Source organism: Echiichthys vipera, assembly GCF_963691815.1.
Source record: "Echiichthys vipera genome assembly, chromosome: 23".
Classification (NCBI taxonomy): Eukaryota; Metazoa; Chordata; class Actinopteri; order Perciformes; family Trachinidae; genus Echiichthys; species Echiichthys vipera.
The window spans coordinates 10,396,393-10,415,107 of NC_139848.1; the positions used below are offsets into that span (position 1 = coordinate 10,396,393).

Sequence of the window (18,715 nt, forward strand, 5' to 3'; positions counted from 1 at the left end):
AACAAGAACAAACTAATTAACTCTCTGGGTCATTAAACCCACTCATGTTTTAGACGATGTGGCCCGGGCCGACGCGGAGCCGCGGGGGCTCCAAACGCCTTGTGTCTGAGCCAGTTCTCGTGTAATTTGACCTGTAGTTTGTTGCTCGTAAACTTACATTTACAGTGTGAACTAGTTCTAAAGGTATAGACAACGGGGACTCCTCTTTGGGTGGAATCGTCATCAGCGTGTGTCATGATGGGATCTGTACGTTTGTCGCCTTTTTTTCGGCGGGTTACTGAGTTTCTTTAGATGTAGCTCTTAGTTAAGCATCATGTAACGTATCTGAGAGCAGAACTGGGCTAGTGTATGATCGGAAAGTTGTATGATGTAAGCAAAACACTGTTAAATCGAAGTATTTAAGCACCATTGGCATCGGGTGCCCACGAAGGCCGTCCATTTAAACCAATCAATAGAAGAGCTCTGATGTGGAGCAGAACGTCCTTCGTGTAGAGCACTAAGCATCGCAGTGCACATGAATACACAAAACTGCACTAACGCACACGTTCAGGTAAGACTCAGAATCTATAACAGAAGCACAGAGAGATGCAGCATTCATTCGTTTCTACGCCATCGCTGCTTGGTCCCCCCTCTGTCTCGCTCCCCCCTCTGTCTCGCTCCCTATAAATGCAGGCCGACTGTTTTCTCAGCATTGTGGTGCTTTTCTATTCATGCACACACACGCGAGATGGAGTGTGCTTTGCTGCCACCTGCTGGCAGAAGTCCGGCATTAACTCAGGTGTTAACCACTGACATTTTTTTCCACTTGAGAGTCAGAGGAGCTTTGTACATACCAGACAGACATGTTACAGCACTGCATTGTGTGTTCAAGAAAATGTCAGGCACACACACACACACGCGCACACACACACACACACACACACACACACACACACACACACACACGCACACTGGCTGATACAAGCACACACAGACCAGGCATTGTAGGCAGCCAGCTCTGGTTCTCCAGTAAATGAGCCTTTTGCCACCACCCCCACCTCCCCCCTTCCCTCTGCTTTCTTTTTCTGTGGAAGAGCTGCTTCTGCACGCTGCTGCTGCTGCTGCCGCCTCGCAAATATTTGCTCATCCCATCCAGGAGGAGTGAACTTGTTAAAGAACCCCCCTCTTGTTCTTTTTTGGCGTGCAGTATTTACCTTCAAGTATATTGCTGCTGTCAGCACAGACATGAAGCATTATGCATCAGAGAGCTTGTCTTTTAAATGTCTTTTGAGGGGCGGCTGGTGGCACAGTGGTCAGAGCAGTCTCCCCATGTAAAGAGGCTGAAGGTCCTCGAGGCAGCGGCCGCGGGTTCAACTCCAACCTGCGGCCCCATGCTGCATGTCTCCCCCTCTCTCTCTCACCCCATTTCCTGTCTGTCCTCTGTAGACAAAAGGCTAGAAAACTGCCAAAAAATCTGTAAAACAAAAATGTCTTGTGAATAATTTCCCCATGGTTTCATTTGCATTAAGAGTTTTCTTGCTATATCTTTTCCTCCCTTCCTGGCATTTTTACACTGTAGAGGGACCAAGCCACAGCGGAATTATAATATGAGCTACTTCAAGCCTTCAGCAGTCTCAAATCAAGAGAGTACCCCCCACAGTTAAAGTCTTTGTACTACAAAATCCCCTTTTCGTGATTCCCCCAGACACTGTTTCAGTGCAAAGATGAGACAGAGAGTTGGAATAGCACAGAAGGAGGACTGTGACTTTTGTCCACCACCACTTCTATTTGATTATTATAGCAGGTCGAGGAGCCGTAAAATACTGTGAAAGTATCAAAATTCAATCCACAGAGAATTGCACTCAGCCCTTATTCAGAAACTGTGCCTTTAAACGAGCCGTCAGGACTTTTGTAAGGTTGCGATGTCACAACTATACTATATATAGGTAGAAAGTGCAGCTACAACGCTGTTACAGTCACTCCCCGGCTGCAATGACGGTGCAGAGACGCCAATAGCGCAGATATGTGATAAGTGTGAACCTGAAAATGAGCAGAACACGCGTCCTCTAATTGCCAGTGTGAACACGAGAGATGATGAGTATGGCAAGCAGCAACACGTTCAAGGTTCATGGAGCTGAGTGTTTTTTTTAAGACAGACCTGAAGAAAATTGCATTAAGCATTGAATATCCTTTAATCAGCAGACATTAGTGTGGCACTCAACTAAAATAGGTCACATCACGCTCTGAGACGTCTCTCAGGTGGTGTATAAATATTGGTTTAAAGTGGTCCTATTTTAAGCATCTTCACGACTGTACTGTATTCTCATCGGGCTACTCAGCAGCAGCAGCGTTTCCATTTGCAAAATGTCCTCAGTGCTCCCTCGTCACCAGACGTCTAGTGGCCTTTGGGAGGAATAACCATTAGAGCACTGGCCTCATATTATCCGGCTTGTTTTTCCACTCGTGTTACAAAAAAAAAAAGTTGCTGCCTGGACTGTATTTTGTGCTGATAACACGGGAGGTTTGTTACAACGAGGGCTAACTGCTGCTATCAGCAAACAACAGAAACTCCACACGGCTGTGGAACTTTTCTACCCCCCCGTCTTCTTTGTTATTCTGGTTATGTCACTAACTCCCATGTGCCGCCTCCTTCTTGCCCTCGGTGTTACAGACTAAGTTGTCTCTTGACTTGGTTTACGTTCGCAGCACTGTTAGCGCAAATGTACAAAGATTCAATTCATGCGGAGGCTAAATTTTGTATTATCTTCCCCTTTGCCGCAGTTGTTCGTGGGTCTGTCCTTCCCCTACGAGGGCCCCGCCCCCCTGGAGGCCATCGCCAACGGCTGCGCTTTCCTCAACCCCAAGTTCAACCCCCCGAAGAGCAGCAAGAACACCGACTTTTTTAAGGGCAAACCCACGCTGAGAGAGGTGAGAGGAGGGCAGATCTATAGGGACACACTCACTCTCCTGCTCTAGATATGACTTTTAACCTCCAAATACTCTGGTTTGTCTACAGCTGACCTCTCAACACCCGTACGCGGAGGTGTACATCGGTCAACCCCACGTGTGGACGGTGGATATCGAGAACTCTGCCGAGGTGGAGAGAGCCATCCGCTCCATCCTCAGCCAGAAGGTAAACACGGCAGTGATGTAGAAAAACGATGCCGTAAGAACACATTCCCAAACAGATGAGTGTCTCGTAATTATGACACAGTTTCTGGGTTAAGAAAGTGTTAAAGATTCTATCAAGCAGTACGAGTTCTGCTGTCGTTTCTTTCATCCTCATGTCCTGTTATTCTCAATGCAACGTACTGTAGGGTGGCAACTCATGATCGCAATCACCGATTCTGTTCTAGCTCATGCAATGAGTCTGATGCAAAGCGAAAGCCTGTAAATTTAGACGTGAAGAAGAACACTACGTCAGAAAAAAAGTAGTAGATAAAGGGATGGGAATAGTAATAACAATCGCACACATAATTAATGTTAGGTAGTGGCTGTCCACATATATATTTCCATACTGTACAAACATGCACATACTAAACTGGAGCTGCAGCTAATGACTGACTCCATTCTGTGGTCTATTAAATGTCATGAAGCAGCGAAACATGAAAAAGATGCAGCTCCTATCACATGAGAACTAGGAAGTGTTAGTGACGGAAGCGGTTAATCGATGATGTGAACTGGACACCCTGAGCTGGGATGGAAACCCGTCCCGGGACACAGGGTGAGTGAATGCTCTCGGGGAATAAGAGGGGGTATCCTGTTCCGTCTTCACGTCCAGGCCCATGCATATTTAAACAGGGACCTCGTGTTGTGCTCAGCTCCTGCCGAGGGAGTCGGAAAAAACAAAGGCTTTGTACACTGGACGAGCCTGTGGAGCCTCATATGCTTCGTGATCCGTGGCGAGCTGCAGCCTACCAGGCTCCGGCTGGTCTCTGGCCTCCCCACACACACACACACACAAACACACAAACACACACACGCACGGAGAAAGCAGTGTGCGACTTAGAGCCCCAACAAAGGTTTCTGTTGTTGGTCCTCCTGTTTGAAGTCTGAATATCAGTGGATCGGACTCAAAAGACAGTGGTACAAAGGGCAGACAGGGCTCATATTTCACCAGGCTGAGCACACACACACACACACACACACACACACACACACACACACACACACACACACACACACACACACACACACACACACACACACACACACACACACACACACACACACACACACACACACACACACACACACACACACACACACACACACAGGGGTAAGAAAAGGTCAAGTGTATGACCTTCCCACCAGAGGATCTTCTCTGACTCTTCTGTGTCTGTGTGGTCAGATCGAGCCCTACCTGCCCTATGAGTTCACCTGCGAGGGGATGCTGCAGAGAGTCAACGCCTTCATCGAGAACCAGGTACCGCCTGCAGATGCATCAGCTCTACACAGACACGCTCATGACCAGAATACAAACACTATCCCAAGCCGGGTCTTCTGAGACTCAATTAAAGCTGAATGAGAACGAAATTTCTTCTGAAGACTCTCAGGCACTTTTAGCATTTAAGCACAACTGTAGATATCAAACAACTGCTTTTTGACATATCCATAATGTCCTTTGGATCAGTGGTTATTTTAATTAAAGATAAACAAGTCATTCCTCACGAGTCAAAAGGTCCATTCTTGATATCAGCAATTTATTTCTTACCAGTGGATCTGTAGATATCTGTAGCTTTACTACAACTAGACAACTTTTACCATTGACTTCTATTCAAACTCAGATATCTATATTAAGTTTTTGATATAATTCTAAATAGCATCTAATTCTAATGAATGATATATTGTGGATATGTCAATTGCTGAACAACTCAATTGTAACTAGAGATGTTCATCGTCTCACATTAAAGATCATTCAAATGGAATTTTAGATGTCTAAAATTCAACTTTGACTGGTCAAAAGCAAATTATGAATATGTCAGCTTGGAGTCGTAACTAGTAAGAATATAATATCAGAAAATGATTTTCCTACTAACGGATCCGTGTCGGACCATTTTTGGCTAAATTCTATCAAACTTTCTGTCTAACTTCTTATCTTTGTAACCAAATATCATTTTAACGGCCTAATTTATCTTTGTGTTTACGAAAGTGGTCAAAAGGACGCTAACACTAAGGCGGACACCCCGACCTCCTCGCCGTAAACACTGGGAGCTGCTGGTCGTCCACATTGACATCAATGTTGTCGAAACATTAGGGACCATACTTCAGTCCTTCACAATAAGATAACATGCTTTAACTGTTTCAAAATATACCGTAAAGTCTTCTTTATTTACATTTTTCATGTAAACCACCACCTGTCGCCCATCTCAGCAAGGTCACTTTAGTTTGCCAATTTTAATTTGTAAATGTTCATGTACGATTAGGAAATTTCACTTGTAGATTCTTAAACGTGTGATAATGACTTCTACTCGCACTTCGGTGCCACTAAAAAAAACAACACGAAAAACCACGAAAACAGCGTCCGACTGGTGATACAGTTACGTCACAATTATGTTTGAGATATCTACTATATCCTTAACTAGTCAGAATGGAATTTTACATTTTAAAAAAAACGATTTTCCATTAGTCAAAATGTCTCTGCAGATATATTTAATGAGGTACAATCACATGGACTATAAATATAGTAGTTTGGGCGACATGTCAGTTTAAAAGTCGACCAATGGTTGTTGTACTTCGATGTCACATCCAATCAACACGTGCAAATTCAACCGTAGAGATCTGTAATTCCAAAGCTCTCCTGTGCTGCGGTGGCGTTGTGTTTCCCGCTGTGTGACGTCGTGTTGTGTTGTCAGGACTTCTGCCACGGTCAGGTGATGTGGCCGCCCCTCAGCGCCCTGCAGGTGAAGCTGGCCGAGCCGGGACGCACCTGTAAGCAGGTGTGTCAGGAGGAGCAGCTCATCTGTGAGCCCTCCTTCTTCCAACACCTCAACAAGGATAAAGACCTGGCCAGGTATCACACACACACACACACACACAGACACACCTACTAAGAATGACTCCTTTTTCTAGTTGTCCTCCTCTAAAGTGTCCAGCAGGAGGCAGCACACCTCAGGTTTTAAACTCGATGTAAGTTTGTCCATAGTGATGACTTTAAATGAACTGCAGTGTCCACTTTCCACCACTGGAGGGCCCCTTTGTTTACTGGAACAATTAGGTCAAGACTCCAACATCTGAGTGTGTGTTCAGCTTTTCTGTTCCAGTCCCCCCTGCTCCTTCTCCTCCTCCTCCTCACTCTGACTCAAACCCTTTTGTCTGTGTCTCAGGTTCGGCGTGGACTGTCAGACGGTGGAGTCGAGCTCCGACACGCTGGTCCCGGCTTACAGCGAGACCCGCCGCCACTGCATCTTCCAGTCGGACCTGCTGCTGTTCAGCTGCGCGGGCGCCCACCAGTCTCTGCGACGCATCTGCCCCTGCCGCGACTACATGAAGGGCCAGGTGGCGCTGTGCAAAACCTGCCTATAGCACCGACGCACGGGCTGATGGGAGTGTGGGGAGGGGACGGTGGGGGCGGTGCCACAGAGGATAAGGGGTATCAGGCGTGGCTGCGTCAAATGAAGTAGGAGCAGCTGATTTTGTGGGAAGCTGAAAAAAACATTCATCACGGGACTGTTGATCATATTTATTGTTTCCCACCCGAGCTGAAGCGGCCCACCTGAGCATCCGGCGCCGCGAGTCCCGGTCGCCCTGTAAAATTACTTGAATCCACAAAAAAAAGGGAGTCATCGTAGACTTAAAGACTGCAGCAAGACGAGCTGCCGCCTCCTTGGTAGACTGCACAGTTCAGCGACTGCCGGCCTGTTGTGTCTTCAGGTTCGGGGGCAGTGAGGGACCAAGGAGAGCCCGCCCCCCTCCACTCCAAACCCCTTCATCCACCTCCCCTGGTCCAATCTGAAACTGTTTTATTCTTTTGGTAGGTTTGCACTGGACAGCCATGACTGAAGGCCCAAATCCCCTCCCCCCAAAACACACACACACACACACACACACACACACACATACACAGGGGCCAACAGGCGGCGGCTAAAGAAGAACCCAGTTTTACACTGTAACCAAGACGCTCCTCTCCTCTGGACAAGCGTGATGAGAGCGGACATGTACCGTAGATGTCTAGATTTTTTAATTCTGGATGTTTTAGCGTTTCCTTACACACACACACACACACACACACACACACACACACCAGACTTTAAAGCTCCGCAGTCTTTCAAAAGGTAGGAAAGTCCAGTGGTGTTTCATACTTTCACTTTTAAATTGCACACTTGTTTTATTTAAAAAAGGAGGATCGAATGTGTGTGTTTCTACAAAAGGCCAGTCGAGGGGGCGCAAATGTGTCTTGGACTGTCTCAGCACACAACCTGGTACTACGCAGGAGCAGGAGGGTCATTGTCTGTAGCTAAAGCTGTGGTGTACGGAGCCGTCAGACGTTGCATCGTAGATGATAGACCGTCGTCAGTAGTCGCGGCAACACCTGGACGCAGCCCAGGCGAGGAAAGAGGAGTTTTCCAAAGACACCGCAGCCCTGCAGAGAGATGTCTGTCCGTGTCTTAATGTACGCAAAACTGTTGTTAAAATAGAAAAAAAACAAAAAAATCAGATCCACACTCATCTCCCAGACAACAGCTGGAAATCTGGACATGTCAAAGAAGCGTTCCCGTGACGCACAAAGCTCGCATCTTCTCTTTCTTTCGATAATCGCCAGCATCTTTTAATTTGCGTGCAGATGTGCGGAGGGAAAAAAACATTTCAAAGTCGGATTCTTAGTTCTTGTGGTGAGTGGAGAAAAAAAAATGCACTATGGTAATCTATCCGCGGAGGTTTAACAAGACATTAGTAACACTGTATATTGTCCATATGGGTTTGAAAGTTTTTCTTTATTTATTTTGTATACAGATCTTTATCTCTGTTTTGCTGGAAATCTGTGTTTTTTTATTTATAGGAGGGGCGTCTCTTTTTTTTTCTTCCCTTTTTCTAGATTTTTTTTTATTTAAGGAGAGTAATTTAAAAAAAGAAAACAAAGCTCGAGAGACGGGAGGCTCTGTCCGCGTCTGTTCAGCTCTCAGCAGTGATGTGAAAACCACCTACTTTGATATTTTATCGCTTAAAAAGGTAAAAAACAAAAAAGAAACATGCATGAGGGTTGGTTTGACAGTGAAAGCTTCAGTCCTGAGAGGAGCAGAGTGAGTCTTCTCATCATCACTGGGGTTCAGACGGACAGCTGCGGACAAACGCGCCCCGTTTCCCAGGGAAAGCCGGCAGGAGCCTCGTACACTTTGTGCTTTTCGGATTTTTCCCACTTTCTCTGTTTTCGCACACGTTGAAATTCATGCTCCAGTACTCCACCTGTACTTTCTCAGTGTCAGCTCAGACTGTTTGATGTTTTTTTGGTTTTCCTTTTGTAAAAAAAGGTCAGTGATCTGCTGCCAAGTTAGTGTTTTTAAAAAAACAACATGATGTGCCTTTTTCATGGTAACGTTTTGGTCTGGCTTGTCGGTCCGAGCGCGTCCCGTCGGCGGTGCACAGCTCCCACACACACTCGTGATAACGGCCCTCGGGCCCCAAATTTAACTCCACACATCGGCGAAAGGATCCGTTGTTTTCTCCCTTGAATCAATTTTATTGTTCGCTTAAATTGAAATCATTGCGTTTTTTTTAAAAAAAATCAAATTTTAATGTAATGAAATTAAATCCCGTTTAATCAGTCCAGACCTTGTGATTTGTTAGATTGGGTCAAGCTGCTCAGGTTTGGGCACGTATCCTGACGGGCCACTCACAGAAGTGTAAGAGAGGGTAACACCAGCGTTCAGTCAGCGTTCGCCATGTAATGTTTGTGGATTACCCACTTCCAGCTGTAATTGGATTTCAGAAACATCCATGTAAACGCATTATTCGGGTTTCCCTTTTCCTGGATTGGAACAAGTCTCTCTCTACACGTGCAAACTGGCGAGTAATCACGTAAATGCCTGATTACCTCACCTTCACTCGCACAGAAGGAAAGAAACAACGCTGGTGTTCTTTCATTTACACGCAGAGGCTTCTGATACTGTCATGAAATCCCACGTTTGGACCCGAACTAACATCACATCAGTCCGTCTCTCAGTACTATGACTTCTCTCTTCTCTATCTGTGGGGTTTGCTGGCAGTAAGAAAAATACAAACCAGATGTTTCCTTGTATCACAGTTGGGAATGGTTCAGTTGATACTAGCAACGAACTGATCCAGTAAAGGGCTGTGTGGCTGCAGGTTTTCATTCCAACCAATCAACTGTGTGAAGACAGTCCAGGTGATTGAATGAGTCGATGTCAGGTGTGTTCTTGCTTGAGTCAGGTGTGTGCTCCTGCAGCCACACGGCCCTTTACTGGATCACTTTGACACCCCTGACTCTAAACCAATCGTAAACCTTCCCCTTACCAAAAAGACGTATGATACAAGTTCATTTGATGACGTACACTTCTACTTGGCCCACTTATGAACTACTATTTGTCTAAGTTATTTTTTACTGCAACTATTCTACAAGTGAACTTGTTTTGAGTGTACTTGTAATGTACTTCTCGCTCACTCTTTAGTTCATGAAAGTAAACTTTGGCGTACACTACGAGTTATACTATAAAGGTATACATTTCCTATTCATCTTGATGAACATACTAAGTAGAAGTATAAGCCAAGTTTACTTTTATTAAGTACATGTATCTGATAAGTACATCAAAAGTATTTTTAGTGTTAAAGATAAGCAAGTATACTGATGGCACACTTGAATGAGCTTCTTTTTGGTAAGGGTCAGTGGTTGTTGCAGCAAAAGCCTTATTTACTTCCTGCTATTTATTCTAAGCATGCTGTCCATCAGATTATCAGCTGTTTGGGTTCTGTCTGTGTTAACCTCAGCATCGAATGTCTCCATTGTTCAAAAAAACGTACTTACAGTCATACGAACGTGTATCGAGCTTTGTTTTTCAGCCTGTTTGAATCTGTCAGTTAGCATCCAGAGCAGTGACGATTGTGGTCCAAGCAGCGAAAGGTGAATAATGCAATGACAACTATTCTTTTTTGTTTTTTTCATTTGTTCGTTTGTTTTCACAGTCCTTGACGAGTAAGAGGGATATAACTTTATTTTTAAATAAACCTTTTTTCTGTGACAAAAGGCTCAGACTCTGGTTTAATATTTGTTTCACATCACAGCAATACAGACTCAGTATTTACAGTACCACAGTTTGAGTGTGTGTGTGTGTGTGTGTGCTCATACACACATGTCCAACAAGTCATACAATACTGAGCAGATCTGGAGTCAAATTTGGGCCTCACACACATTTTAGGCACAAACACAACTTCATAAACTGACGGTTGTCATAACTTAAAAATACCACTATTGAACGTAAAAGGGAATCGACACAGTGACGATATCTGTGCGCGGTACGAACTAGCCTCACATCGCAGTGTGTACATTCAGTTACAAACACTGCAGCAAAACACACACACACTTGAAAAGATGAACGTCCTGTAATCTAAGACAATCACACACCTGACGGCTGAAGCTCCACCCTGATTGTTACATTCACGTTCCACCAAACGCCATCAGTCGCGTTAAGGCCGTGAGGTCGTCACTGAGTGCCAAAAACAATGATTTCTCTCCTCCAGGCCTGTAAGCTGGCGCTGGCATTCAGCAACTCACATGTGACTGAGCCTGTGTGTGTGTGTGTGTGTGTGTTTCCTCTCTATGCCAAATGGGCCTTGAATTGATATATCCTCTCTGGTCATAAAAAAAAGGTAAAACCCCATTAATCCTCCACTGCTACATCAGCTACATCAATCAGTTTCAGCTGCCACACTGCAACACTGTATAGCACAGCTTAGCAAAGGCCTCTAGGAACCACGGAGGGGGAAAAAACTGCTGTTTTTACAGGGCGATGAGGTGTAACTGAGGTACTGTACATCAATTTTTCCTGTACGGTAATCTGTCGCTCCTAAGGAGACGTGGACTCTCTGGGTCCATGTCTCCTGTACGCTGCAGTCCAAGCTTGTCTCTGTCTCTCTTCTACAAGTGAGTCAACGACTTGTTCAAGTTAGTTAAACTCCTTCTCTCTACATTTGTCTTGTTTAAACACGGAGACATGAAAGAACAGCCTGCTCCCTTTACTTTTAAAAGACAGATAAAGATATTATATGTACACCAAACTGTAAAACACTTAGACGGCGGCGATAATTGTATCCAACTGCGCTGTCATCATCAACCTGGATCCTCAGTTCAAATCTTTGGGAGGACTGTACAGACACTGACGCCTCCGCTGGTACCTCGAGGATTGAATGTGATCGTACGTGGAGAGGTCGTGGGGACTGTAACCCCCCACATCCCTCTCCTGTCAGTCAGTCAGTCAGACCCCTCCCAAGCCCTCCTCTTTGCCTCTTCCTTCTTTTCCTCTGCGGCCCGTCACTCAAAACGCTCGTAGTTCCTGGTTTGTCGGATCCGTGGGACCATGTCGAGCAGCAGCCTGCGGCGGGAGAAGAAGAGGAGGGAAAAAACTGAGAGTGGATGCGGGCATTGATTAGTTTTAGGGGGTTTCTCACTGCATCAGAGATAAAACTTTTCATCTGAGAGCCTGCATGTTTGAGCATAACGTGCCTGATTTCTGGAAGACTCATACCTTAAAGTGTAAGTCCGGCGAATTGGACCCCATAGTTGTTTCAGGCAGGAAAATACATAAATTAACAGCATTTTTTAACCACTAATACTGCTCAAAATAGCACCAAACCTCTGCAGTAGAATGATTCGGGTCCGTACACATAAAGCACCAACAACATAGTTAGAGAACCTGGAGTTTATTAAAAAGACTGTTAGCATGACCCGGTAGCTCAAGGAAGGGGGCTCCAAAAAGTAATGCTCCAAACTTACGCTAAATTTTGACGAGGGAAAAACGGGCGTGGCCATGTTCAAAGGGCTTCCCTTTGACCTCTGACCTCAAGATATCTGAATGAAAATACCCGAGAGTCTCCCCTTTACAGACATACCCACTTTATGATTATCCCATGCAGTTTGGGCAATAACCATTGTCCTATTATCAAGTGGTGTGTTTGAATATTTCTGCATAAACAGTCATGAATTGCATAAATTGGGTCTGACTGGAGAGCTGAGGCTCTTGTGGATTCGACTGTATTCATGTGGGATGAAGTTCGTCCCCATTGCAGCCGTTTCATTGACGTGAGACCTCGAGGATGAGCACAGCCTCGTGAAACTTTACAACCACAAACAAGAGCAGCCGAGGGCACTCAGAGGACGGATGGCTTTGCAACTTACATTGACGATAAAAGGGTTCCCGGGGCAGTTTACACAACACAAGTGCTCGCCGTCTAATCACTGAATAATGCTGACTAATAATAATCTTGCAGAAATCTCCAAATGTCAAACGGTTTTAAACCCAAATCACAGCATGGATTTTTCTACATCCTACAGATGGTGGCGTCTTAATGTGGTAATCTGTGTAACAAATGTGCCACTCCAAAGATGTGTGAGCATTAGAATGGCCTTCGTAAACTTAAATCCTAATTTACTACGGCCTGATGCACTTTCACCAATTAAACATTTTTATTACATTACATATTTATGAATGGAAAACCTTGACATACAGTGCTGACGAGTATCTCAAATTAATCTTCAGGTTTTCAGCTTTCAGATGATGTAAACAACTTTAATGTGGCATCTACTGTTAACCCCTCTCCTCCACCCTCTAGAAAAAGGGGGCAGCCAGTCGAGGGGTTAATATGAAGAAAATTATCATGGCCCAATATGGACCCTTGCAGGACTCCACATTTAATATTCATACATTCAGATTGACGAACAGTAAACTGTACATATTGTTGACTGTTATCCAAATAACTACTCAACAATCTGTAAGCTTCCCCTCTGATAACTAGTCACTTACTTGACTCCGTAGGCGAGGATGACGAGACCTATGAGGACGCCTATTGTCCCATCCAGGTACCACACCTGGGGTTCATGCTTGAACACTTCGGCACTGATGAGGATGGAGAAGCCCATGACTCCCCCCACCAGGGAGTTGAATCCTGGAAAGAGAGAGAGAGAAGAAAAGTCAGCTCATTAGGGTTTTTGTATGGTCAGTGTTGGAATTCAGCCCTTGCGGTGTTTCCCTCGGACACCTGCTAATGGTCCAGCGGACATGTGATAATGACTGCTGCTGCCTCGAACGGTATACGAAGTCTGTTGGCGTGACAGATTCTTGAAATGCCTCTAATATCTGTCAGATATTCAAAGGTCATCTTGTCAAATGCACCTGGCCTGTTTCAATGACCACGAGTGTCTCCCTCTCCATGAGTGTTTTACAAACATGTGAGCAGGTTTGTGCTGTAATACAAATAACACGTCACACTGTGATGCCGTTACTAGGAAATGACTGCACTTCATGAGTAGAAAACCCTTCATATATGAGTGGACGGACTGACAGAGGTGCATGTGTGTGTGCACTTACCGTCAGTAATGAGAGCCCGGCTTGTGAGCACTTTGCCGAGCATAAACTTGATCACAGCCAGGGCGATGCACAGCAAGCCGCTGACGATGGACACGCTGAACAGGAAGTCGTCCTTAGAGACGGACACAAGAAAAGAGAGAAAGTGGGAGTCATGGTTTCTATTTTATGATCTGCTCTGTCTTCACTGGTGTCCCTCAGGGTTTTATCCTAGGTCCTCTCCCAAAGTGCACCACTGGTTGATCCACACAAAAAAAAGTTACATTGTACTATTGTTTTCTGTCTAACTGGCTAAAATCCAAATGAGAGTTGATAAAAAATATTGTTTGTATTCATTTAGGTCATTAGGACTGGGTTTGGGCTCTCAGGCTATGTACGTGCCGACGTAACCTTCTGATTGGTGGAGGATTTAAAGGCCACCTGCAGCCTTAGCAGACACTCCTCAGGGATGAAAAAATACCTTCTAGCTTCTTTGGACATATATTTTTTTATTTGTGGAGAAAAAAGAAAAAGTTAATCTATATTTTGACTTACAGCTAATATGTTCCTATAAAGTTGCAAACGTTGAAAACAGTCAAACATAAGGTACTAAAGTAGTTTATTCGCTTTTATAGCATTTCAATTTGTACCATTATTATCAAATTACCCATCCCGCAATTATCTCTGTCTCATCAAATGCTCTGTCCTTTCCTGAGCTGTCCTTTTGGTTTAAAAAAAAAAATCAAGATCACTTTCTTTGCACCTGTTGTGAGTCTAACTGGAGAGAGGGTCAGCTAAATGCTTAAATGTAAATGCACAAAGGAACGGGAGGGAGAGAAAAGAGAAAGGGAGCTGCAGAGCACTCAGTGCCTCTGCGGCAGCATTAATATTGCACTACGGCCTTGGAGCCATGAAAAGCTACTCTGTCGAGCTCAGACATCAAGAGGAGATGAAGAGAAAAACCTAAGCACGCCGCACGGACCTGACTCAGGGCTGCGACTCAGCTGTGAAAATAACATCTCAATGGAAACATTCTTCAGCAACAATGACGAATCATCGATTCCAAACAAATACAGACACATGTTTTTCAGAGGGGAGCTATTCATTTTTCAGGGAGAGTGTTACGCGTATCACGCAGGTGCGAGGCTTTCAGAAAACAGGTCCTACTTGGGTCGTCATCAGGTCACAACGATTGATGCTGTTTTCTGATAGCCTCGCTTACATGATGTGCGTATAATTACTATCCTTCAGCTATTCATTATTTGCCACGGTATTAAATCTCAATTTTATGGAATAAATTGAAGGCTTTTGGTTATGATAATCTAGTAGTTAATGGGTATTTTTTTCTCCTTACTGCAGCTGCTTTCCAGTAAAAGCCTTCAAGCAGTTTAGGGGTAATAAATCACTCAGTATTACTGTTAAGCAGCTGCTGTGTTCTCTGATGTAACATTGCATGCCAAAGCAAAACCAGGCTTAAAATAGTATTATAAGTATTTTACGACTTAAGATACACCCTTTCTATGTTATTTTTTAGTGTGGTTAGTGCGTATGAGGAATCAGCGAACTGCCAGTCACTATGGGTAAACACGTGTATCATTTATAGTGATTGGATGTGGTGAAATGGGTTTTAGATAGTTCACCAGCTATTGATTGAGGAACTGAAATCAAACTTTAGTCGGATGATCATGAACCATCATCTGTAAAGGTTTCCAGTGGCTTGTGAGTAGATTTCATAAGCGCGTTGTGGTGATATGTTTAATGCAGCCCTTCAAATGAATTTAACACGTTTAAAAAACCCTGTAGAGAGTTTAAATGTTTAAATGTTATGTCACAGATAAGTGGTGAAATGCCTGTATGAAGACTCCATCTTTGTTTTGGCTGCTACCTGACATTAATTAGGCTCAGTGGACTGGAGGAGCAGGAACAGTCAGGTGTCAAACACCAAACACCCTCTTCCACCCCTCCCTCTCTGTCTCTGTCCTCCTCTTCCTCACTACTGCATACCCAAGCGGCTGCGTTTATGATGAACATTTCCCGAGGAAGCAGAGAGGGAGGCTGTGAAAACAAAACCTCATTTCCAGCATCTGCATGTTGAGGAGGGCTGTGAGGCATACACAAGCTATATATAACTCAAAGTGTGATGCACCAGAAAGCCGTCTGGTAGAACCCGACTGTGTGACAGAAGAGCAGGTCGACTCAGAAAAACACAATCTGTCTGCCTCGCCGCTCCCACAGTCTGCCTTTGTTTATGCTTTGCTGCGTGCTGTCCATCAGGCCCGTCGCTTCCCCTGCCCCTCGCCACGGATGAAGAGAAGGAAAACACAGTTGGTCTGATACATCAATAAAGGATATGAAAACTAATTGAAATTTGAGCCTGAGAGAGTTGCAAAGGCATGGTAAGTCATCACGATAGATGTCTCCACTGCCGCTTATCCAAGAATGTGAAAACATGATTTAAGTGCATCCAGCTATGTTGATGAATTTAGTTACCTGACGGCCACCACAGGTTCCACTACACCCTTGAAAAGGCAGAATGGGGTGGAGGTTCATTCAGTTGGTTGCAATCTTCAACCTTACCACAAGAAGCCACTATATCCCACACACTACTCCTTTAATAGTATTCATACAGTTTTGAATTAGTAGGAAATACCCAATTATGTTATGCTTTTTGTTTTTTTCTCATGCATGCATCAGCATAACATTTTGTAAAGTAAAGCACATTCATGGATGGATTACTGAAAAGACACAGGACCAGAGGACCAATGGGTCAGGGGCCCTGACTCACAAAATGTGGTTGGAAAAAACTGACCGCAAATAACCACAAACATACACAAACATACACAACTACCAACAACCGAATATGGCCACAAAGAGATGCCTAAAGCCTGAAAAGAGACACAAAATGACCACAAATAGATGCTGAATGACTAAAAAGAGACACCAAATGACCACAAATAGATGCTTAATGACTAAAAAGAGACACAAAATGACCACAAATAGATGCTTAATGACTTAAAAGAGACACAAAATGACCACATATAGATGCTTAATGACTTAAAAGAGACACAAAATGACCACAAATAGATGCTTAATGACTAAAAAGAGACACCAAATGATCAAAAACTTACACATAACTAAAAACGATGCAAAAATAAAAACAGCCTCTGTATACAGGGCGCCTGCTCTACCCCTGAGCCACCAGGCAACCTGGGAATGTGATTTTAACCTTTAATGTGTGCTTACCTTTACTTTTATAGGATAATAATTTTACTTGCAGCATGCTGTGGTCTTATATATAAATATATGTTTAGCTTTAATATCCTGCATTCTGCTATTAGCTCCTTTGAGAGTTGTTAGATGACGTCACGCAGCGTATAAAAACAGCTCTGGTATTGTACAGTAGATATGCGTTTGAGGCTAAAACAGACAGCGACAGTTCTTCTCTTATTTTCAGAACTACACCAGTGTGACTTAGATCATAGAGCTAAAGTGGAAAGAAGCGGTGAATAATGTCTCAACAGCAATTCACCTCACCAAAGGGTACAGTAATGTTCCCACATTTACGCATCATCATCGTCGTTATTACCTTCAGACTATTGCCTGGCAACGGGGTAATAAAACTATTTTTAGGAAGTGTGAAAGCTCCTGAGTCTTCACACCTGAGATTTGTGACATTCTTCGTTCAGCAGCAGCAACACTACTGTAACATAACACATACACACGCACAATGTTAATGGAAAAACACAAACAAACATTATCTAATGTAAGAGGCTGAAAATCATGTTTTTGTGGAAACCAATTAAAGCTGCTGCACAGTCATTTGTCTTGTTTTCAGTCCAGTTTGTCTTGGGATGAACATCAACCCCGCTTTAATGATCAAACCACACCCACGCAGTCGTGATGGAGCAGCTACAGGACCCTGTTTAGACGATCTGTGGTGCAAGTGTATTTAGGGCACGTCTAACTACACTTTTGCTAGTTAGTACCTGACCACACCTCAATTTAAGACCGACATTTGCTACCGACACAATGTGGGCGCTGGGCATGAAGATGACAACTGCGTTGGTCTGAAGCCCCTCCGCTTTACACCACTTTGTACCACTTTGCGCTGCGTGTTTTAGTGTTTAAATCCTTATAAATACCTAAATAAGGATGTATTTTTGATCCAAACTTTAAATATGATTGTTGCATATACACTGCTGTTTTTATAATGAAGTCGACTTGTGGAGAAATCAAGGACTTTATGTACCTTTATGTTTCAAATTTACAAATATTTATTCACACTAATAGCAGGTCAAAGCAACGTGTAGCAGACGACTGCACAAGAGCAAATACGCATCTTCACAACTTGTCCCCATTGTGCTTAATCTGCTTATCTGCAACTAAATATGAAAAACACTGTGACAGTCAATGATGAATCTATAGCAATATAGCCGTTTAACAAGATACCCTAATGCATCACGGCAGCCTCGAGACACTAAATGAAATTAAAACCAAATCATCCGGGCTTGATTTGTGATTTTCCACAGCCGAAACTTCCCATCTGTTCAGTAGCGACACGAAGTGCTGCTCCTCTTTATTGCTTGGCCTCAGTCTGGCCTGAAGCGCCAACCATCCAGTGACCAGCACCACGTGAAAGCTGTCTTATCAAATGTACTGACAGTTCAAACGGCAGGACAGGGGAGGAATCAGCCAGTCAGCTGCTGATGCAAATCAGGAAAATAACGGCCTGCATGTTGTTTGTCTTGGATGCTTAGAAGTACGTCCAGATTTTGAGTAGATATTATTAGATACAGGCACAACGTCAACAGAGCTTCTTTTTTTGGAGGGATTCTGGGAGAAATCCTCGTCCTGGCAGACTGGTGGTATTACAGCCGGGAGAGCAGACGAGTCCTGGGTGGACAAAGTGGTTGTGACTATCTGGCCAGGCTTTAAAAATAGCCTCAAATTCCTCCCAAAAATCTGATTATATACCAAAGTTCTGGCTTAAATTCCGCAGCCTGACTCCAGTGAGATTGACAAAACAGCTAAGTGATCCTGTTTGACTGCTCAGCTGACAATATTACAGCTGCCACAGTGTCCTGCGGAATGTAAATGTGTCCGGGGCTAAATGGATAACATAATCTGTCCCATATGGTCGATGCTGTAATCCAAAATCCTCATGCATCTCAAGCGTGACTCAAATTCTAACCCCTGCATCCCAGTCGCCACAGAGACGTTTCCTG

At 44.1% G+C, this 18,715-nt stretch overlaps 2 protein-coding genes across 2 annotated transcripts in view; one reads left to right on the plus strand and one right to left on the minus strand.

The window, feature by feature from the left end:
* The window catches only part of mgat5 (alpha-1,6-mannosylglycoprotein 6-beta-N-acetylglucosaminyltransferase), an 86,677-nt gene extending 76,549 nt beyond the window's left edge, over positions 1–10,128 (plus strand). The window contains exons 13-17 of the mRNA XM_083938301.1: positions 2,761–2,907; positions 2,996–3,112; positions 4,331–4,405; positions 5,835–5,992; positions 6,306–10,128. Of these exons, the coding sequence (XP_083794427.1) occupies positions 2,761–2,907; positions 2,996–3,112; positions 4,331–4,405; positions 5,835–5,992; positions 6,306–6,504 (696 nt within the window). The 3' untranslated portion in view covers positions 6,505–10,128. The remainder of the gene's footprint in view (positions 1–2,760; positions 2,908–2,995; positions 3,113–4,330; positions 4,406–5,834; positions 5,993–6,305) is intronic.
* Positions 10,129–11,392: 1,264 nt separating this feature from the next.
* LOC310964850 (transmembrane protein 163a) overlaps positions 11,393–18,715 on the minus strand; it is a gene marked incomplete at its 5' end in the record, with an annotated part of 21,700 nt that continues 14,377 nt past the window's right edge. The window contains 3 exons of the mRNA XM_083938144.1: positions 11,393–11,522; positions 12,951–13,092; positions 13,515–13,626. Coding sequence (XP_083794270.1) covers positions 11,462–11,522; positions 12,951–13,092; positions 13,515–13,626 — 315 coding nt within the window. The 3' untranslated portion in view covers positions 11,393–11,461. The remainder of the gene's footprint in view (positions 11,523–12,950; positions 13,093–13,514; positions 13,627–18,715) is intronic.